Genomic DNA, 22,007 nt, shown 5'->3' on the forward strand with positions numbered 1-22,007 from the left:
CAAGTATAAAACTACTTTTTTAAAGTAATAATTTCTTATTTCAAGCATGACAAAAAAAATCATGACTTTGACACAATTGTGTCTCATAATTAAAACAGATGACAGCCAAATGGACTTTGCTGTTTTATTTTCAATGAAACAATAGAACATACATACTCATATAGTAGTACAGTTGTTATTAGTGAGGATATACTTATTTTAAGGTATTTTTGGGTTCATTGAGGTTAGCTAATTTTCCTTTTTTTGGAAAGCCTTGACAAGCCAAATTTTCTTGTTCTATTGGCAGATAATTTTGCTTAGTTCAAATAAAATACGCCTAATTTTTACATATTTTTTTCTTGTTTTTGAACACTGACTTTTTGCAGTGTGGGTCTGTATAACAGGACGGGCAAAAGTAAAGTCGGTGAAAATGCGGTTGTTTATAAATTATATAACGTTTTTTGTGGCCCGGTAGCAAATGGGTCACAGACCGGTACCGGTCCCTTGGCCAGTGGTTGGGTACCACTGGTCTATGTTTGTTGTTGGGGACGTCTAAGGGAGCCACAAGGGGGGAAATACAAAATGTGCGACATGGATATGATTAGGTCCGAAGTTTGGAAGACATTTGGTTTGTTTATGAGTAACAATAAACTTGATAAAACTGTGATACATTTATGTAATAAAAAGTGCTATTTTGTCCCTGATAAAAGATCTTAAAGTGTTGTAGTTCAGGGCTTTTCGGGGCATAATAAACACATTGAAGCCTCAGTAAAAGATACTAAGCATTTTACCGACAAATGCGTACCAGAGTTGTTTGTATAAAAAATAAAGTGATGAAGACAATTTGTGCCAATAGGTAACATTGGTCTGTTCAACTTTTGTTAGACGGGCTTTCCAAAGTGCTCTCAGTGTAAAGCGTTGCAGTAATAAAGGCAATGAAATTGGGCCTTATATATTAAACGTGCGTATGCACAAAGGCAAACACCCTTTTTCACAGCAAATGTATCAAGCGTGAACTGAAGGTGGAAATGTGCGATATCTCACGCCAACTTCATGGCTCATGAACGCACATGACTACATGCTGTGGATACTTTGGCAACACACAGAGGTGGTCGTTCGGGCTTTGCCAACATTTGATTTAAACAATGTAAAAAATCATGGCAAAGACACAAAATTACTTTTTCGCCAATTAATTTAATGCTTCATATTCATATTTGTGAGGACATCTAATAATGTACAGTATTTAGGCAATCATGTTGCCACTAGGGCTGCAACAACTAATCGATTAAATCGATTAAAATCGATGATTAAAATAATTGCCGATTAATTTAGTCATCGATTCGTTGGATTTATGCTATGCGCATGTGCAGAGGTGTTTTTTTTAATGAAAAATGTTTTATTTTATTTTTTTATTTATTTTTTTAAATAAACCTTTATTTATAAACTGCAACATTTACAAACAGCTGAGAAACAATAATCAAAATAAGTATGGTGCCAGTATGCTGTTTTTTTTCAATAAAATACTGGATAGGATAGAAATGTAGTTTGTCTCTTTTATCCGATTATTAATCGACTAATCGAAGTAATAATCAACAGATTAATCGATTATCAAATTAATCGTTAGTTGCAGCCCTAGTTGCCACTTATCGCTGTCACAATGTGTTCCTGTGACTGCAGCACAGCTTGGCCAGTAGGGCGGACATTTGCAGCCACCGTTGGTTGCATCACATTATTGGCACCAGAAACGGTGGAGGATTCGCCTGACTTTGCGTCACGGGGCTGCTACCGCAAGTAACTCTCCTGTGTTATAATAATAAATTGAGTAATCAAACAAGAGTCAACGTCTTCCGTATCCTTTTTGATATATTGGCATTTTTACATTTAAAAGATGTAAAACCAAATATTACATAATTTTTACATGAAACACTAATCTGGCTGTTAGCGGGCTACTGTTATATAACATTTTGTTGCAAGTAACACAAATGATATTTATATTGGGATGTAATCAGAGTCACTCACATGTGCTCCCATCTCTTCTAAAGTTTTACGTATCATTGCAGCGATGATCTTTTCAAATGATCTTATCTCCGGTCCCCTGGGCCTGCTTTGGCCACATCCATCTTTTTCATCACCTTCTCCCTTATGTAGTACCACTTATTTCTTATTTGTTCCTGTGTGCGATTGTCTGACTCTTCAGCATTGACAGCCTCGCACAACTAATCCCACTCAACCCTCTTTCATTCGCTGGAAACACCAAAAAGAAGCACCTCCTGCTCCTTGCTTGTGAATTCTGATTGGGCAGAGTGTTGGATCTCGGGCACATGGCTAATTTAAATATGATTTGCATATTTAAATGAGGGCTTGGACAGGGAGTATCGAGCTGCATGCCAACATGAATGGTCAATTCCACATTGACTGGGAAGTAAAAAAGAAATATGCTTGGATAAATGTGTGCGCTCGCTATAATACATATGAAAATGTGTGTATGACTTTTTCTGGATTTGAGCGCGTACCATTTTTAAATAGGAAATTCACACAACTTTTACTCCATGAGGTTCATGGTCATGTCAAACGCAACACAAGTACTTTGTAAAGTATATATATTTGAATATAAACAGTGCTACATTTATAGAACTGACCTATGTTCATTTTAAGTCTTCTTTAAACAAGGGAGTGCACCAAATTGCATAATATTGCATCATATTGAAATCCTACCAAATTGAATTGAATCAATACATTTTACAATGTATCATTTCTGAATCATTCATGTATCTAGATACATATCGAATTGTCTATAATTACTTCTTAGTACAGACAAACTGGTTGTTTAATAGATTACATCAAATAGTAGCATCACATGCATTTATTTGTCTAAAAGTTACTTTTTAAATTGTTAAGAAGCTAATAAAGTGATTGAAAAAGTTGAGCAAATTTACTAAACCTCACGAACATTTCTTGAAGTGCCATTTCTTTTCTGCTGTCTACTTCAAATAAAAACTGAGCAGGATTGTATGTGTGTTGCTTGGTAAATTATTCCGCAAAATAAATGTAATTATTGTGTATTGTGTACATACTGTACTGCAGTACAATGTGTGATTATGGTTTACTTCACATCAAGGTATAGTAACTGGCAACAACTACACAATGAGTGTTAATATGAGAGGTTGGATATGCAAACTGGATGAAACGATATGCCTTTTCGAAGACTTTTGATAGGTAGAGTGATATCATGATATTTTTGTTATTGTAGTTTGGTGTGGAAATTTGCTGCATCATCTTGGTTATCGAACAAGAGACGAGTACCGTATTTTTCGGACTATAAGTCGCAGTTTTTTTCATAGTTTGGCCGGGGGTGCGACTTATACTCAGGAGCGACTTATGTGTGAAATTATTAACACATTACCATAAAATATCAAATAATATTATTTAGCTCATTCACGTAAGAGACTAGACGTATAAGATTTCATGGGATTTAGCGATTAGGAGTGACAGATTGTTTGGTAAACGTATAGCATGTTCTATATCAGGGGTCACCAACCTTTTTGAAACCAAGAGCTACTTCTTGGGTACTGATTAATGTGAAGGGCTACCATTTTGATACACACTTAAATAAATTGCCAGAAATAGCCAATTTGCTCAATTTACCTTTAACTCTGTTATTATTAATAATTCATTATATTTATCTTTGTGGAAACACTGATCATCTTAATGATTTCTCACAATAAATATATATAGAAACAGATAAATATCAATATGCAACACTTTATTATTATATTTTCTCTAAGTGCACATTTTTCAAATTGAACATTTTCAAATGATCACTTCTAAGACAGTCTTGTGAAATCACAATATCCCATTTTAACTAGCTAGCCACTAACATTTTTTAACAAATCATGAATTACTTTGCAACATGTTTGTACAAATAATAACTCATGTAAAATACAAAAGTCAACTCTCAAATTTTTAAATAAATCATGTCACACTTTGAACTGGACACCAAATCTGTTATCTGTTTCTTTGTCAGTTAGTGGGAAGCCTGGCATTGCATGCTGTTAACTAGTGTGTTGTACTCTGGTGTGTAACTTGACACTGCAACTCTGAGTGAGTCTTGCAGATGTGCATCAGTGAGGCGTGTTTGTTCTTGATGAAGTTCATGTCAGAAGAGGCTGATTCACAAAGATAAGTTGAACCAAACAGGCTTGCAACCTTCATAGGGACGGCGTGGCAAAGTTGGTAGAGTGGCTGTGCCAGCAATCGGAGTGTTGCTGGTTACTGGGGTTCAATCCCCACCTTCTACCTTCCTAGTCATGTCCGTTGTGTCCTTGGGCAAGACACTTCACCCTTTGCCTCTGATGGCTGCTGGTTAGCGCCTTGCATGGCAGCTCCCGCCATCAGTGTGTGAATGTGTGTGTGAATGGGTGAATGTGGAAATACTGTCAAAGCGCTTTGAGTACCTTGAAGGTAGAAAAGCGCTATACAAGTATAACCCATTTATCATTTATAGCTGCTGCGCATACACCACTGTACTTTTCTGTGTCAACAAGGCACCAAAAGTTTGGTGCAGCCTGGTGGGCTTTGAGGTGGAGGTCATTTTGCAGTGTTACAATTTCAATCTCTACCTGTTCAGCATCCAGGCTGAACGTTGCACTTAACTGCTCAGCAATGCATGATATGTCCACGTTCATGAAATGATTAGAAATGAACGACACACATGGCTCAAGCTGATCCAGGTCACAAAACCTGTTCTCAAACTCTTGCCCAACTCTGTTTATGACCTGAGAGTACTTTTCTGCAAAGCCTCGGATTCTACAGATGTTCTAGATTTGCCAGAATCATTTTTTTGAATTTTAATCATAATAAGTTTGAAGAAATATTTCACAAATATTCTTTGTCGAAAAAACAGAAGCTAAAATGAAGAATTCAATTAAAATGTATTTATTATTCTTTACAATAAAAAAAATAAATTTACTTGAACATTGATTTAAATTGTCAGGAAAGAAGAGGAAGGAATTTAAAAGGTAAAAAAGTATATGTGTTTAAAAATCCTAAAATCATTTTTAAGGTTGTATTTTTTCTCTAAAATTGTCTTTCTGAAAGTTATAAGAAGCAAAGTAAAAAAATAAATGAATTTATTTAAACAAGTGAAGACCAAGTCTTTAAAATATTTTCTTGGATTTTCAAATTCTATTTGAGTTTTGTCTCTCTTAGAATTAAAAATGTCTAGCAAAGCGAGACCAGCTTGCTAGTTGTGGGGAGGCGGGGCCGGTGGACTGACGGCGCCCGCTCCAAGATGGCGGCGAGGAGGCGTGGACGAGCGAGCTGAGAGCGACGCCGCAATTAGCATAAGGTGTGTGGAGCGCGCAGCTGTGGACAGTGCAATCACCCTCTCGGACCGTATAAAAGGGCGAGAGACGTGAACATCAAGGGAGGAGACGGAGAAAGACGGCGGACGGGAGGAAACCATCCTCTGCTGCCACGCAAACGACGGCGACGTATTGCTGGAAAGCAGACGGCGGACGGGAGTAAACCATTCATGTGCTCACGTGAGAAAAAAGGCAGCTGCTGAAAAGCACGCAAAAGACTCTGATTGAAATAATAAAGAAGTCTAAACCGTCTTACGACAATGTCTTCTCTGGATGGTCCTGAGAACCCGCACGACAGTTAAGACTGTCACACTAGTAAATAAATAAAATTTAAAAAATAGAGGCAGCTCACTGATAAGTGCTGCTATTTTTAGAACAGGCCAGCGGGCGACTCATCTGGTCCTTACGGGCGACCTGGTGCCCGCGGGCACCGCGTTGGTGACTCCTGTTCTATATGTTATAGTTATTTGAATGACTCTTACCATAATATGTTACGTTAACATACCAGGTACGTTCTCAGTTGGTTATTTATACCTCATATAACGTACACTTATTCAGCCTGTTGTTCACTATTCTTTATTTATTTTAAATTGCCTTTCAAATGTCTATTCTTGGTGTTGGGTTTTATCAAATAAATTTCCCCAAAAAATGCGACTTATACTCCAGTGCGACTTATATATGTTTTTTTCCTTCTTTATTATGCATTTTCGGCCGGTGCGACTTATATTCCGGAGCGACTTATACTCCGAAAAATACGGTATAAGGTCAGAAACACAAAAAACACATTGTTAAATTAGTATTTGTCTGGCGCTGTCATTTAAAAGTGAGCATCACTACACAGTGGTATCTCGGTTTACGTATCCCCCACTTTTCATAGGATTCTGGGATTTTTTTGGGTGGCTTTGGCAAAAAAAGAGGTTTCTTAATGAAGTAATTCATCAGTGTCAGGCCTTCACTGTGTTTTTTTTCAGCAGCACAAACTACAAAAGCATTGACCCGCAAACAAACTGCGAAAAGTTTACTGAACGTGGCGACAAAAACAGCAGAAATCATACCGACCCGACAGTGGAGCTGATGAACTGAGATGTTTGTTTCACCATCATGTGCGTTCAACTGCGAGGCTGCCGGTGAATGATACTCTAACATTGTTTGTTACTCTGCCAAAGACACATACAACTTACTATAAGGGACTTCAACAAACACCCCCTACCCTCCTCCGCTTCGCCACCCAACCATCCTTAACATGGTCTGACAATTTTTAATGTACTAACTGCCTGCTCCACTGATCTGATTAATCATGTCCCGCGAGATCAATAAAGACAGAAGATTAAAACTATTTAAAAGGTATTAGGCAGTGGGCCTGCAGACTGCCAACACTGCTGCGGCGACTGACAGCGAAGAAAAATCATCCCTTCCACTGGGGGGCTTAGGGCGTGACGGACCAGTGTGCAAGGGAGGGTCTTGCACAACCCCCACCACTCGCCTCAGCATGAGAGATGTCTCCCTGAAGACATCATTTCTCTTCAGGGCCAAAGCCCTCCTTGTTTGACAAAATAGAGGTGTCTGTGTGCTTTGCCTCAGTGAGCAGCAATTAAGGACCTACTTGTCCAAACTAAGGCCGCACAAATGAGGGCTGTTGACATTTACTAAAGCACTAGGATAAAAGTTGCTGTATAAACATTGCAGTCCACAATTACAGCAAGAAGTTTGTTTTGCATCAATATGGTTGCGTAACCTTAATTTGCCTTAGTTGACTTTAACAGTGCAGAAAAGCACGTTTCTCCACATACTCCGGCCAACACCTATCTTCATCAATCAGGTGTGTGCAGTCTAATAAAAAAATATTGACTTGCAAGTGATTTTTTATCAAAATACCATTTGTACTGAAAATGCATGCAAGTCTGCCCCATTTACTTTTGCAGGAGACCCCCCTGCCCCCAAACGCTTTCTCTCTCGGCTGTATAACTGATGATCTGTAGCCGTGGAGGAACAAATTGAAAATCAATGCAGGTGGCAACGACAAAATGAGAATAAGGCACACGGCCAGGCGGGTGGGGACACATGATCCCTCTCGGGGGCAAAGAGTGGAGGGTGCTAACATGGGCAAACTTAGTCCCAGCTGTTCCGGCTTCCAACCCGTTCCCACACACACTTTACTTATTGTCCACAAATGGGCTGGGATCAATAGTTTTAATCTAGACTTAAATGTATTGACTTAGCCCTGTCAGCCGCACACCTGACCATTGACTTTCTCCTTCAACCCTACAGGAGCAGCCAATGACCTCTGCTGTCGGACGACAGGGCAAGGGGGATCACCTGGGAGGAGTATGGGTTAATAGTTTATGAAAGACACGACCACTGTTTATCCAATGCACTGCAAAAAGTCAGTGTTCAAAAACAAGAAAAATGTTTTTAAAAATTAGGGGTATTTTATTTGAACTAAGCAAAATTATCTGCCAATAGAACAAGAAAATTTGGCTTGTCAAGACTTTCCAAAACAAGTAAAATTAGCTAACCTCAATGGACCCAAAAATACCTTAAAATAAGTATATTCTCACTAATAACAAGTGCACTTTTCTTGGTAGAAAAAAAATAAATAAATAAGAGACCTTTTTGCTCAATATGTTGAAAAATATTCTTAAATTAAGTAAATGCTAGTGCAATTATCTTGACATAATGATATGCGCTCGGCATTACATTTTTTGAAACCAACAAACTTATACTAAAAACTAATTTATTGTTCTTAATGGAAAGGCAACAAGGCAACCGCTTGTTACTCTCTGGGTCTCCTAGCCGCTCAGGCAAATCATATGGTCTAAAAATGAATTTTTCCATCGACAACATGACATCATCGCGCCAAGTGTGTGCTCTTTTAGTCAATTAGTGCGTATATATACAGCCAGGCCCACAGCCACATTTTTTAAAATTGTAATATTGAAGAATTTTCTGAATGTGCATGAACTATCTCTGTTCAAAATTGTTTGAAATGTCACATGTTAAATGTTTAAATATTAACTGTCAGTTTACTGTACTGTGCCAACTGTACTACTATATGAGTACGTATTTTCTATTGTTTCATTGAAAATCAAACAGAAAAGTCCATTTGGCTGTCATCTGTTTTAATTATGAGACACAATTGTGTCAAAGTCATGATTTTTTTTGTTCATGCTTGAAGTAAGAAATTATTACTTGTGAGTGTTGATGACACAGCTTTGCCACACTTTATATTCTAGTTTCAAGCATGTTTTACTCAATATAGGTCATAAAATCTTAGCAACAAGCTGTAATATCTTACTGAGATAATTTAGGACCAAAACCCTTAAAACAAGTAAAAGACTAACATAAAATCTGCTTAGTGAGAAGAATTATCTTATCAGACAAAAATAAGCAAATATCACCCTTATTTGAGATATTTAATCTTACTTAGATTTCAGTTTTTGCAGTGTGAGTGTGTGCAGGATCAAGACTCCTAAATAAAGTTAACCATGTGACTCTCGAAACATGTTTTTATGTTTTACTGCCATGGCGGTGAGATGTTTTTCATGTAAATAATAGCGAAGGAATTCTGTTTAATGTTAAGTTTGTTTAAAGCATATTGTTGGCTGGTTGAATGAAAAAAAGAGAGTAACTGCTTGTTGAGATGAGGATATACTGCGCTACCTCAATTTAAGAGTAACCCAATTTACATATTGTTTTGCGATAAAAGCTGTCTTCTGGCTAATTGTTATGCTTTAAAGGCCTACTGAAATGATTTTTTTTTATTTAAACAGGAATAGCAGATCCATTCTATGTGTCATACTTGATCATTTCGCGATATTGCCATATTTTTGCTGAAAGGATTTAGTAGAAAAAAATCGACGATAAAGTTCGCAACTTTTGCTCGCTGATAAAAAAAGCCTTGCCTGTACCGGAAGTAGCGTGACGTCACAGGAGCTAGTATTCCTCACAATTCCCCGTTGTTTACAATGGAGCGAGAGATTCGGAGTGACAAAGCGACGATTACCCCATTAATTTGAGCGAGGATGAAAGATTCGTAGATGAGGAACGTTACAGTGAATGACTAGAGAGGCAGTGATGGACGTATCTTTTTTCGCTCTGACCGTAACTTAGGTACAAGCTGGCTCATTGGATTCCCCACTCTCTCCTTTTTCTATTGTGGATCACGGATTTGTATTTTAAACCACCTCGGATACTATATCCTCTTGAAAATGAGAGTCGAGCACGCGAAATGGACATTTAAAGTGACTTTTATCTCCACGACAATACATTGGTGACACACTTAGCTACTGAGCTAACGTGATAGCATCGTTCTCAAATGAAGATAGAAACAAAATAAATAAATCCCTGACTGGAAGGATAGACAGAAGATCAACAATACTATTAAACCATGTACATGTAACTACACGGTTAAAAATTCTCAGCCTGGTAAGGCTTAACAATGCTGTTGCTAACGACGCTAAGGCTAATTTAGCAACTTAGCAACCGGACCTCACAGAACTATGATAAAAACATTAGCGCTCCACCTACGCCAGCCAGCCCTCATCTTCCCATCAACACCCATGCTCACCTGCGTTCCAGCGATCGACGGCGCGACGAAGGACTTCATCCGTGGGTTTGGCGGCAAGCATCGGCTAGGCGTAGTAAGTAGTCCTTGTTGTGTTGCTGTAAGTATTGTACTTAGCCGCTAATACACCGATCGATCCCACCTACAACGTTCTTCTTTGCAGCCTCCATTGTTCATTAAACAAATTGCAAAAGATTCACCAACACAGATGTCCAGAATACTGTGGAATTTTGTCGAAGAAAACAAGAGGTTTTTGTATCGGGTCGATGGGGTACAACCACTTCCGTGGATTTTGTGACGTCACACGCATAAATCATATCCAAAGGAGTTTTTCAACCGGAAGTGTGGCGGGAATTTTAAAATTGCACTTTATAAGTTAACCCGGCCGTATTGGCATGTGTTTCAATGTTAAGATTTCATCATTGATATATAAACTATCAGACTGCGTGGTCGGTAGTAGTGGGTTTCAGTGGGCCTTTAAGTTGCAAGCACAAATTTGAGCTACAATTAACATCCATTAGTTGGCGTAGCAAATGTCACAGTAAAACCCGTAAGATTCACCCAAAATATATGGTCTGGACCGCATTAGCTCATAGCTTAATATGGATATAACTTTGGTTTTCAACCATGGGAGGAAAGAAGGTGAGTGTGAAGGACAGTGCTGAGAAAAAGAAGTGGATGATATTCATTGACTTAAAGAAAGAAATCATCAAACGCATGACAGAAAGTCTTGCCAACTTGGCAAATAAATTTGAGACGATCACTGCTAGTCTGCACCAAAACTGAAGCAGAGGGAACCAAGGATGTTAAAATAATATCTAAACCAGTGATGTCAAATATGCGGCCTGTGGGCTGAATCAGGCCCGCTAACAGGTTCAATACTACCCGCGAGATGAATTCGATAAATGTACTGTATTTTTCGGACTATAAGTCGCTCCGGAGTATAAGTCGCACCGGCCGAAAATGCATAATAAAGAAGGAAAAAAACATATATAAGTCGCACTGGAGTATAAGTCGCATTTTTGAGGGAAATTTATTTGATAAAACCCAACACCAAGAATAGACATTTGAAAGGCAATTTAAAATAAATAAAGAATAGTGAACAACAGGCTGAATAAGTGTACGTTATATGACGCATAAATAACCAACTGAGAATGGGCCTGGTATGTTAACGTAACATATTATGGTAAGAGTCATTCAAATAACTATAACATATAGAACATGCTATACGTTTACCAAACAATCTGTCACTCCTAATCGCTAAGTCTAGTCTCTTACGTGAATGAGCTAAATAATATTATTTGATATTTTACAGTAATGTGTTAATAATTTCACACATAAGTCGCTCCTGAGTATAAGTCGCACCGGCCGAAAATGCATAATAAAGAAGGAAAAAAACATATATAAGTCGCACTGGAGTATAAGTCGCATTTTTGGGGGAAATTTATTTAATAAAACCCAACACCAAGAATAGACATTTGAAAGGCAATTTAAAATAAATAAAGAATAGTGAACAACAGGCTGAATAAGTGTACGTTATATGACGCATAAATAACCAACTGAGAATGTGCCTGCTATGTTAACGTAACATATTATGGTAAGAGTCATTCAAATAACTATAACATATAGAACATGCTATACGTTTACCAAACAATCTGTCACTCCTAATCGCTAAGTCTAGTCTCTTACGTGAATGAGCTAAATAATATTATTTGATATTTTACACATTGATATAGTTCTGTGAAAATGTTGGTTTTCTGTGCAAATTTAAAGACAGTGAACAGTGCAATATTGTCAGTCTAAGTTTTTTGGTTTGTTGAAATTGTTCACACATGGCACAGCTTTTATTTTTCTATCGATACGCAGTGATGCCTAGAAGTCAGGGAGTAACTCAACCCTCTTGAATAGTTTGTTGAGTTAGCACAGGATTAATATGTGGACATGACAAATGAGGTAGTTGACACGTAGAATAGTTTTTATTTATGCTTTATTTTGTTTTTTGTCCAATCCTAGATGGGCTGTGACCTACAGTTTAATTGCTTTGTAGATACACTGAGATTAAGTCTAAGTTAATTGTGTTCTTCATGGTGTTTTTTAAAACTGTACCAATTTATTCATCAGAATTTTCAACTAACTTGAAGTGTTTTGTCAAGAGGATTATTTGTTATATGTACATTTTCAGAATGTGCTTGTTGTGTTTTGGGCCAAAGTAAAACAAATAAAACAATCTGAAGTAGTCGTAGTTGTATTTTTAAGTTATTATGCCATGATTTTACCCGCCCGGCCCATGTGGGAATAGATTTTCTTCCATGCGGCGAGTTTGACACCCCTGATTTAAACGGTGGCCATTTATTCATTGAAATTTGAAAAAGCTGCTAATGTTCGACAAAGTAGCAGCTGGAAGGAGATACTGTAGAAGTCCACTCCCCAAGGTAAATGCTGTACAAAAAAATACTGAAGTTGTTCATAGTACCGTATATTATCCATTTCTAATGTAAAAGTCAGTTTTTCTTTGTAAAAGGCATGTTACACGTTAAAATGGTGCTGTTTTGCGTGGGTCCGAGCACCAATTAAATTAATTTCAAGGAATTTCAACGGGAGATGTTGATTGAGATGCAAGTGCTTTGAGTTAAGCCCTTAGTCGCAGAACCAATTTAAGTCATAAGTTGAGGCACTTCTGTACCTAACAAAACATGTTAAAGGCCTACTGAAACCCACTACTACCGACCACGCAGTCTGATAGTTTATATATCAATGATGAAATCTTAACATTGCAACACATGCCAATACGGCCGGGTTAACTTATAAAGTGCAATTTTAAAATTCCCGCCACACTTCCGGTTGAAAACATCTATGTATGATGACGTATGCGCGTGACGCCAATGGTTGAAACGGAAGTATTCGGACACCATTGTATCCAATACAAAAAGCTCTGTTTTCATCGCAAAATTCCACAGTATTCTGGACATCTGTGTTGGTGAATCTTTTGCAATTTGTTTAATGAACAATGAAGACTGCAAAGAAGAAAGTTGTAGGTGGGATCGGTGTATTAGCGGCTGGCTGCAGCAACACAACCAGGAGGACTTTGACTTGGATAGCAGACGCGCTATCCGACGCTAGCCGCATCGATGATCGGGTGAAGTCCTTCGTCGCTCCGTCGATCGCTGGAACGCAGGTGAGCACGGGTGTTGATGAGCAGATGAGGGCTGGCTGGCGTAGGTGGATAACTAATGTTTTTAGCATAGCTCTGTGAGGTCCCGTAGCTAAGTTAGCCTTAATGGCGTCGTTAGCAACAGCATTGTTAAGCTTCGCCAGGCTGGAAAGCATTAACCGTGTAGTTACAGGTCCATGGTTTATAGTATTGTTGATTTTCTGTCTATCCTTCCAGTCATGGGTTTATTTCTTTTGTTTCTATCTGCAGTTAAGCCCGATGCTATCACGCTAGCTCCGTAGCTAAAGTGCTTCGCCGATGTATTGTCGTGGAGATAAAAGTCGCTGTGAATGTCCATTTCGCGTTCTCGACTCTCATAGAGGATATAGTATCCGAGGTGGTTTAAAATACAAATCCGTGATCCACAACAGAAAAAGGAGAAAGTGTGGAATCCAATGAGCCCTTGTACCTAAGTTACGGTCAGAGCGAAAAAAGATACGTCCTGCACTGCACTCTAGTCCTTCACTCTCACGTTCCTCATCCACGAATCTTTCATCCTCGCTCAAATTAATGGGGTAATCGTCGCTTTCTCTGTCCGAATCGCTCTCGCTGCTGGTGTAAACAATGGGGAAATGTGAGGAGCCTTCCAACCTGCGACGTCACGCTACTTCCGGTACAGACAAGGCTTTTTTTATCAGCGACCAAAAGTTGCGAACTTTATCGTTTATGTTCTCTACTAAATCCTTTCAGCAAAAATATGGCAATATCGCGAAATGATCAAGTATGACACATAGAATGGATCTGCTATCCCCGTTTAAATAAAAAAAATTCATTTCAGTAGGCCTTTAAGGAATTAAAGAATCATAACGCATCACCTTGTAAAAAAATGGATGTGCTGCAGGAAGAAAAAGTGGCTTCCTTAAAGGGGAAAAATGATGAAAAGGATCTCATTATATCGCCAATGATGTGTTGAAACTCATGAATTGTTCATTTAAGTCCAAAAATGTTTTCCTATATTTAATGTTAATGTCCTTCCTTTTCTTGTTGTTAATGTTCCCACTTTCTCTAAGTCATACATTTTCTATGCACTCTCTATTTATTTAAATTGTATTAATTTTAAAGATACACATTATTTGTATGCTTATTTTTTTTATTTTTCTTAACACTGTAAAAGCTAGTGTCATTTTGTCCACTCCTATTTACTTATTGGTGTTTCATTTTTTTTCTCCACTATTCTCTTTCTTTTCACACAGGAAGTAATGATAATAATTAGGGATGTCCGATAATGGCTTTTTTGCCGATATCCGATATTCCATTATTGTCCAACTCTTAATTACTGATACCGATATCAACCGATACCGATATATACAGTCGTGGAATTAACACATTATTATGCCTAATTTGGACAACCAGGTATGGTGAGGATAAGGTCCTTTTTAAAAAAATTAATAAAATAAAATAAGATAAATAAATTAAAAACATTGTCTTCAATAAAAAAGAAAGTAAAACAATATAAAAAACAGTTACATAGAAACTAGTAATTAATGAAAATTAGTAAAATTAACTGTTAAAGGTTAGTACTATTAGTGGACCAGCAGCACGCACAATCATGTGTGCTTACGGACTGTATCCCTTGCAGACTGTGTTGATATATATTGATGTATAATGTAGGAACCACAATATTAATAACAGAAAGAAACAACCCTTTTGTGCGAATGAGTGTGAATGAGTGTAAATGGGGGAGGGAGGTTTTTTGGGTTGGTGCACTAATTGTAAGTGTATCTTGTGTTTTTTATGTTGATTTAATTTGAAAAATAAAAAACGATACCGATAATAAAAAAAACGATACCAATAGTTTCCGATATTACATTTTAAAGCATTTATCGGACATCTCTACTAAATACATAATGTGAATAAACACGGAGAAAGGGTAGGATTAAATGAGAGCTGCTTTACCAAAGTATTTATTATTATAAAGAGGCAAAATATTGACTGTTTGCTTCCTTAACTTTTTTTCTTTGCCACAGGTGTCTATGGTTTCTAATAGGGCTGCAGCTATCGATCGGGTAAATCGGATAAAACACATTTTATAGTCTCAATGTGTATTTTAGGAAAATATTCTGCTTGCCAAAACCTTAATTCTTTTTTTCTAATAAATACACATCAGCAACATTGAAATTGCACTTTGAACATGTGTTAATTAATGATAAATGTAATAGTTTCTTATTAAATTCACTCTAAAAATAATTAATTGAAGCAAGTTTGCTTTTTAGTCAGTAAGAATAACAAACAATTAAATGTATTTTGTCAAAATCACATTACTTTGTGCATCTTTATGTGTGCCACTTGGCACTTGTTCAAATTGGGAGGCTTCAAATACAGTAACCGTATTATATATGGCTGATGTCAGAGATTGTACAGGTAACCCACAGAACATATATGACTCATCAACTACAGGTAATTAAGTTAAAAGTCTTAACATCAACATGTGGCAAAAAAACATGTTAAATAATATGGAACTGGGTATCTATAATGATATGAGAATTATTAAGGACAAAGCCTAATTTGATGAAAGAGAGGTTTTTACATATTAAGAACCCTTAACATACTATGTAAATAAACTTCTACATATATGTTTGACTTTGCAGGAGGTCTACAGAACCCCTTATACTGTAATACTGGCTCCTAAACAGCCAAGCACAGTTTCTTCGTTTTGTTAACGTGCTAAAGGCTCTATCTAGTGGTGATGCAGGGAACTACATCACTTTTACAGTTGCAGGTTTGTGTGCTTCCTTCTCACCGTGAAGCTCTCTTCTGCTTGGAACTGGTTGTCCACGTAGATACAGCGCTTATCAAAGTCTTTCAGTTCTTGACTGGACTCAATACTCCTGGAAACAACAGAGTAATCATTAGCATAATGTGTGGTTGTGTTGATAAAAGGCTATAAAGATTCTTCTGTTTGTTTTTTGTTTTTTTTTGGGGGGGGGGGGGGGGGTTCCGCGGTTGTTCCAGATCTTCATTAGCCTGTTTTGGATTGCTAGTTGGCAAACATATCCAATCAGTTCTTTGTCCTTTGATAAAGCATGTGAGTTTAACTTTCTGATAATGAGAATTATTTGGGCGCAGGACAATGAGGGCGTCTGTGATCAAAACAAACACAAATCCCGAAATATAACATCAGACTGATTATTTATAGCACATTTTCCCTACCAAAAGAATTGTTCTGCAAGCCCCATGTTGACAACGTAGTCTTTCCCTCCCACCTCCTGAAAGTGCAGGGCGATGAACTGTGGTTTGTAGCTGTGGATGGTCTGTGATGCAGAGAGAAAAGCAAAGATTATTACATTGCACACTAAAAAGGCTCACTTTTTTCTGTCACAGAAGGGTAATTTTCCACAAGGGGTCAAGTGGAATTTTTGGCTTGCTTAGTTAACATACCAGGCCATGTGTTCATTTCTTATCAGTGATCAGCACAGTGTCCGTTTTCCAGAGTACATGATGAAATACTTATGTACAGTATGTGTCACAAGGAATGAAGTTAAAAGGTTAAACGGCTTTCACTTCCCAAATGCCCAAATGTACCTTGTATAGCTCCTGAAGCCATTCATTTTGAATTTCGCCCACCTATAAAGAAGATAAACAAGATACAACAATATTAAACTTGGTATCAAATGTTGTCATATTTACTGTATAGAGCTCAAAAACCTTTAGTACTCTTGGTAACACTCACTAGTCACAACTTCTAATAAAGTCAAACTGAATTGAAAATTAGGCGTCAGCGATAATATTATTCAGTTTTTATTAGGGCTGCACGGTTGGTTAATCAACATCGAAATATTGAGTTTGAGTTTGAGTTTATTTCGAACATGCAAGCATACAACATGATACATCACAATTTCCAGTTTCTCTTTTCAACATGTTCGAAAAGGAGTAGGAAGAAGGAGTAGGAAGACTGCAATAACCTAACCACAAGAGGATGTGTGTTTTTTTCTCTATAAAAGTTCAATCATTTTTGCTGTCTATGTTCAATAATAAAGTTGTTTGAATCAAATTAGGAATGTCTAACAGCACCTACAACCATCTTGCAAAAATGCAAAATGGCTCAGAGCCTCTGATTGAACACGGTTTGCTCAAAACAGATGTCATAACGTCATCAAAGCTCACCCTTATTCATTCACACCCAGCGCCAACATTTGGGAACCAGCATGGGGTGACTAAAGATGGGTGAATATATTGGTAATCTATTTTTGGCAGCATCCGACAAAGTTATGTTTCAGTTTTACTTTTGCATCTCCATCCCATCCATTTTCTACCGCTTGTCCCGTTCGGGGTCGCGGGGGTTGCTGGAGCCTATCTCAGCTGCATTCGGGCAGAAGGCGGGGTACACCCTGGACAAGTCGCCACCTCATCGCAGGGCCAACACAGATAGACAGAAGACATTCACACTCACATTCACACACTAGGGCCAATTTAGCGTTGCCAATCAACCTATCCCCAGGTGCATGTCTTTGGAGGTGGGAGGAAGCCGGAGTACCCGGAGGGAACCCACGAAGTCACGGGGAGAACATGCAAATTCCACACAGAAAGATCCTGAGCCCAAGATTGAACCCAAGACCTCCGTATTGTGAGGCACACGCACTAACCCCTCTCCCACCGTGCTGCCACTTTTGTATCTCATAGCACATAACTGTGGTGCCTTCAATTACCCTTGATTAAAGTTCGAAACAGAGGCGTCACTGTTTTTTTAAAGACAGACCAGGCTTAACCCCCCGTAGATGCACTAATAACAATAGTTTGTTATAGTTATTAGCAATAAATAATAATCTATCAATCAGCTAATCTCTATCTTACAGTATGAAATAAAGGGAAACTTGCAAATTTACTTGTGTTTTAAAAAGCTAGTTTAAGATTAAATGATTAATGATAAATGATTGTCACACACACACTAGATGTGGTGAAATTTGTCCTCTGCATTTGACCCATCCCCTTGGGGAGCAGTGGGCAGCAGCGGCGCCGCGCCTGGGAATCATTTTGGTGGTTTAACCCCCAACTCCAACCCTTGATGCTGAGTGCCAAGCAGGGAGGTAATGGGTCCCATTTTTATAGTCTCAACCAAATTATGTAAATAAGTAGGGATGTCCAATAATATCGGACTGCCAATATTATCGGCCGATAAATGCTTTAAAATGTAATATCGGAAATTATCGGTATCGGTTTCACAAAGTAAAATATATGACTTTTTAAAACGCAGCTGTGTACACGGGCGTAGGGAGAGGTACAGAGCACCAATAAACCTTAAAAGGCACTTCCTCTGCATGCCGGCCCAGTCACATAATATCTACGGTATTTCACATTCACAAGTTAATGCAAGGCATACTTGTTCAACAGCCATACAGGTAACACTGAGGGTAGTCGTATAAACAACTTTAACACTGTTACAATTATGCACCACACTGTGAACCCACACCAAACAAGAATGACAAACACATTTCAGGAGAACATCCGCACCGTAACACAACATAAACACAGCAGAACAAATACCCAGAATCTCTTGCAGCACTAACTCTTCCGGGACGCATGCTCTCAGGGAGAGCATGTCCCAAATTCCAAACTGCTGTTTTGAGGTATGTTTAAAAAAAAGTAATGCACTTTGTGACTTTGAAAATAAATATGGCAGTGCCCTGTTGGCATTTTTTTCCCATAACTTGAGTTGATTTATTTTGTAAAAACATTGTTACATTGTATAATGCATCCAGCGGGGCATCACAACAAAATGAGCCATTATAATGTGTTAATTCCTCGACTGTATATATTGGTATCGGTTGATATCAATATCGGTAATTAAGAGTTGGACAATATCGGAATATCGGATATCGGTAAAAAAGCCATTATCGGACATCTCTATAAATAAGTAGTCTTAGTGCATGTAAAAATACTGAGTGTGTGTACGTGTACAGGGGGAGGTTATGGGAGCCCTTCAGATGACTTACAATAATAGTAATAATAATAATAATAAATAGGTACTACTAAGTATTAAAGACCAAAATGGAGCCACACAAAGCCTAGTCTGGGGCGCAGCTTACATGCTTGGAGCAGGAAGGGGGCAGGATATAATGCTTGCAACACGTTTGAAAAGCCAACGCCCTTTGGGAAGCCACGTAACCATGCAAAACAATCACTTTGAATAGAGTAACAAAAATGTGATGTTGTAATGCAATGTGATTCCACAAAGCAAACTCTATAATACATAATATAGTGCATGTGTACCTAGTACCTACTATACAATCTAACCAATATTGAACATTTGAAGCGTCCGACTAACTCCCAAGTGAGCTAATATTCATTGCACTGTACCTCACTTCCTCCTTGGATCGCATGATAAAGTTGAGACTTCACCAACAAACAACACTAATATGCTAAAAGCTGCATGAACGCTTTAGAGTGTTTGTTTATATGAATGAAGGAGGGGGTATTTGACCAGAACAGCCCAAATCCCTGAGTAAAGATAACCATCTGTTTACATATCTCCCACAATGGGATCTGACATGTTTCCACTGGAGGCAGATGTGGCACCCGGAAACATGGTCCTGAGCCAAATTTCCACGAGTAAGGGAGCGCTTGACCTCACTGAAGAACTTTTGTCAGTTCAAGCATAGCTAACAAACTATGGGAGGTGCACTCACATTCTGCCCCCGCATTCTTTCTTATTAAAAAGCTCTCAGACAAACCTTAAAAAAAAAGACTTGAATGTATTGGTCTGGTTTAAAGAGGCTGTTTGCAACTTGCTCAGTTACATTATTCAAACCAACAAAAACGCTGTAGGCTACCTTGTTACCAAAAGTCTTTTACAGTTACGATGTTTAACGCTAACTTAGCTATTAGCATGCCTGCTTCTGGCTTGGTCTTAGTGTGTACTTAATGATACTTAAAATACTAAGAAATGCAGTTTATTTGCCCACTGGAGGTGAGTATTATTATCTTAGGCAAGTGGTTGCATGGAGACACATGTTTAGCTGCTGGCCACTTGTCAGCCGGGATTGATTGATTGAAACTTTTTAGTAAATTGCACAGTTCAGTACATATTCCGTACAATTGACCACTAAATGGTAACACCCGAAAAAGTTTTTCAACTTGTTTAAGTCGGGGTCCACGTAAATCAATTCATGGTACAAATACTGTATATACTATTATCATAATACAGTCATCACACAAGTTAATCATCAGAGTACCGTAATTTCCGGACTATAAGCCGCACCTGACTATAAGCCGCACCAGCTAAATTTAGGGGAAAATACAGATTGCTCCATATATAAGCCGCACCCGACTATAAGCCGCAGGGTTTTGATGTGTAATTAGCGTAGTATATAGGGGTTCCTGCTACCACGGAGGGGATTGTCGGGACAGAGATGACTGTTTGGGAACGCAAAGCGTCCCATTTATTAACAATAAATCTTTCAATCATTCAATCAAACTTTCACATCTTTGACATGGCGAACAGCATTCGTGCAGAGTACAAATAATACAACGGTGCAAAGTAATACAAAGTGCTCGCCTGTACGTTATCAAAATAACCAGCCTACCGGTATATGTAAATTAAGTCTTTAATCATTGTGTCATCGTCTTCCTCCTGCGTACTAAAACCACGGAAATCCTCTTCATCTGTGTCGGAGAAGAACAGGCCGTAAATAAGCCGCACCCTTGTATAAGCCGCAGGGACCAGAACGAGGGGAAAAAGTAGCGGCTTATAGTCCGGAAATTACGGTATATACATTGAATTATTTACATTATTTACAATCCGGGGCGTGGGGTGAGGAGGGTTTGGTTGATAACAGCATACTTCAGTCATCAACAATTGCATCATCAGAGAAATGGACATTGAAACAGTGTAGGTCTGACTTGGTAGGATATGTACAGCGAGCAGAGAACATAGTGAGTTCAGAAAGCATAAGAACAAGTATATACATTAGAAATACATTTGATTATTTACATTTGGTTATTTACAATCCGGGGAGGTGGGATGTGGAAGGGGGAGGGTGTTAGTCAAGGGTTGAAGTTGCCTGGAGGTGTTGTTTTAGTGCGGTTTTGAAGGAGGATAGAGATGCACTTACTTTTACACCTGTTGGGAGTGCATTCACCGGGGGAGTATAAATAAATACAGTGTCAGCCAGAGGGGATTGGCGTTTGTGATCAGCAATAAAATGCAATAATCAACAATACCATACCATACCAACTTTATTTATAAAGTATTTTAAAAAAAAACAACCAGTTGAAGAACAAAGGGCTGTACAACACAAAGAAATAGAGGCAAAGGATAGACTAAAAAATAACATTTAAAATAGAAGTAAAATACACATTGAAAAAGCAAATACAAATTACCCCAAGAACAATTTGTTAGATAAAAGCAGTTAAAAAGTTAAGAACAGTTAAAAAAGTTAAAAACAGTTTAAAGTCTCATGCTAGGTTAAAAGCCAGTGAATAAAAATGGGTTTTAAGACAAGTCTTAAAAGTAGCCAAAGAAGGGGCCTGTCGCACATGGAGATTAAGATCGTTCCAGAGTTTGGGACCCGCAACAGAGAAGGCCCTGTCCTTTTAAAGCTTGCGCTTTGAGCTGGGTACCTGCAGGATCAGCTGATCAGCTGACCTGAGGGACCGGGTGGGGGCATAGAGGTGGAGCAGCTCATAGAGGTAAGGTGGGGCAAGACCACGTAAGGATTTAAAAACGAGTAAGATCATTTTAAAATGGACTCTAAAAGACACAGGCAGCCAGTGGAGCCAACAATGGCGAACAGGTACTTTTTCCACAAAAATCGGCTGATACTGATCGGTGGCCAATAAGCGGCACATTTCTAGAAAATCTAACTAAATAGTTGCTAAAAATGTGAGGGTGAGTGTAGATCCCTGCTATTGGATATGGATTATACTTAAATGGATTGTTCTTGTCACTAGGGGT

The 22,007-nt window shown here is 38.3% G+C and overlaps 1 protein-coding gene across 3 annotated transcripts in view; it reads right to left on the reverse strand.

Moving 5' to 3' along the window:
- inpp5l (inositol polyphosphate-5-phosphatase L) overlaps nt 1–22,007 on the reverse strand; it is a 48,738-nt gene that overhangs the window by 20,492 nt on the left and 6,239 nt on the right. For all 3 annotated transcript variants that reach the window (XM_062051437.1, XM_062051436.1, XM_062051434.1), the window contains exons 2-4: nt 16,640–16,681; nt 16,268–16,368; nt 15,858–15,945 (exon numbers count right to left, since the gene is read on the reverse strand). In XM_062051437.1, coding sequence (XP_061907421.1) covers nt 15,858–15,945; nt 16,268–16,368; nt 16,640–16,681 — 231 coding nt within the window. The remainder of the gene's footprint in view (nt 1–15,857; nt 15,946–16,267; nt 16,369–16,639; nt 16,682–22,007) is intronic.

Source organism: Entelurus aequoreus, linkage group LG06 (assembly GCF_033978785.1).
Source record: "Entelurus aequoreus isolate RoL-2023_Sb linkage group LG06, RoL_Eaeq_v1.1, whole genome shotgun sequence".
In the NCBI taxonomy this organism is placed as follows: Eukaryota; Metazoa; Chordata; class Actinopteri; order Syngnathiformes; family Syngnathidae; genus Entelurus; species Entelurus aequoreus.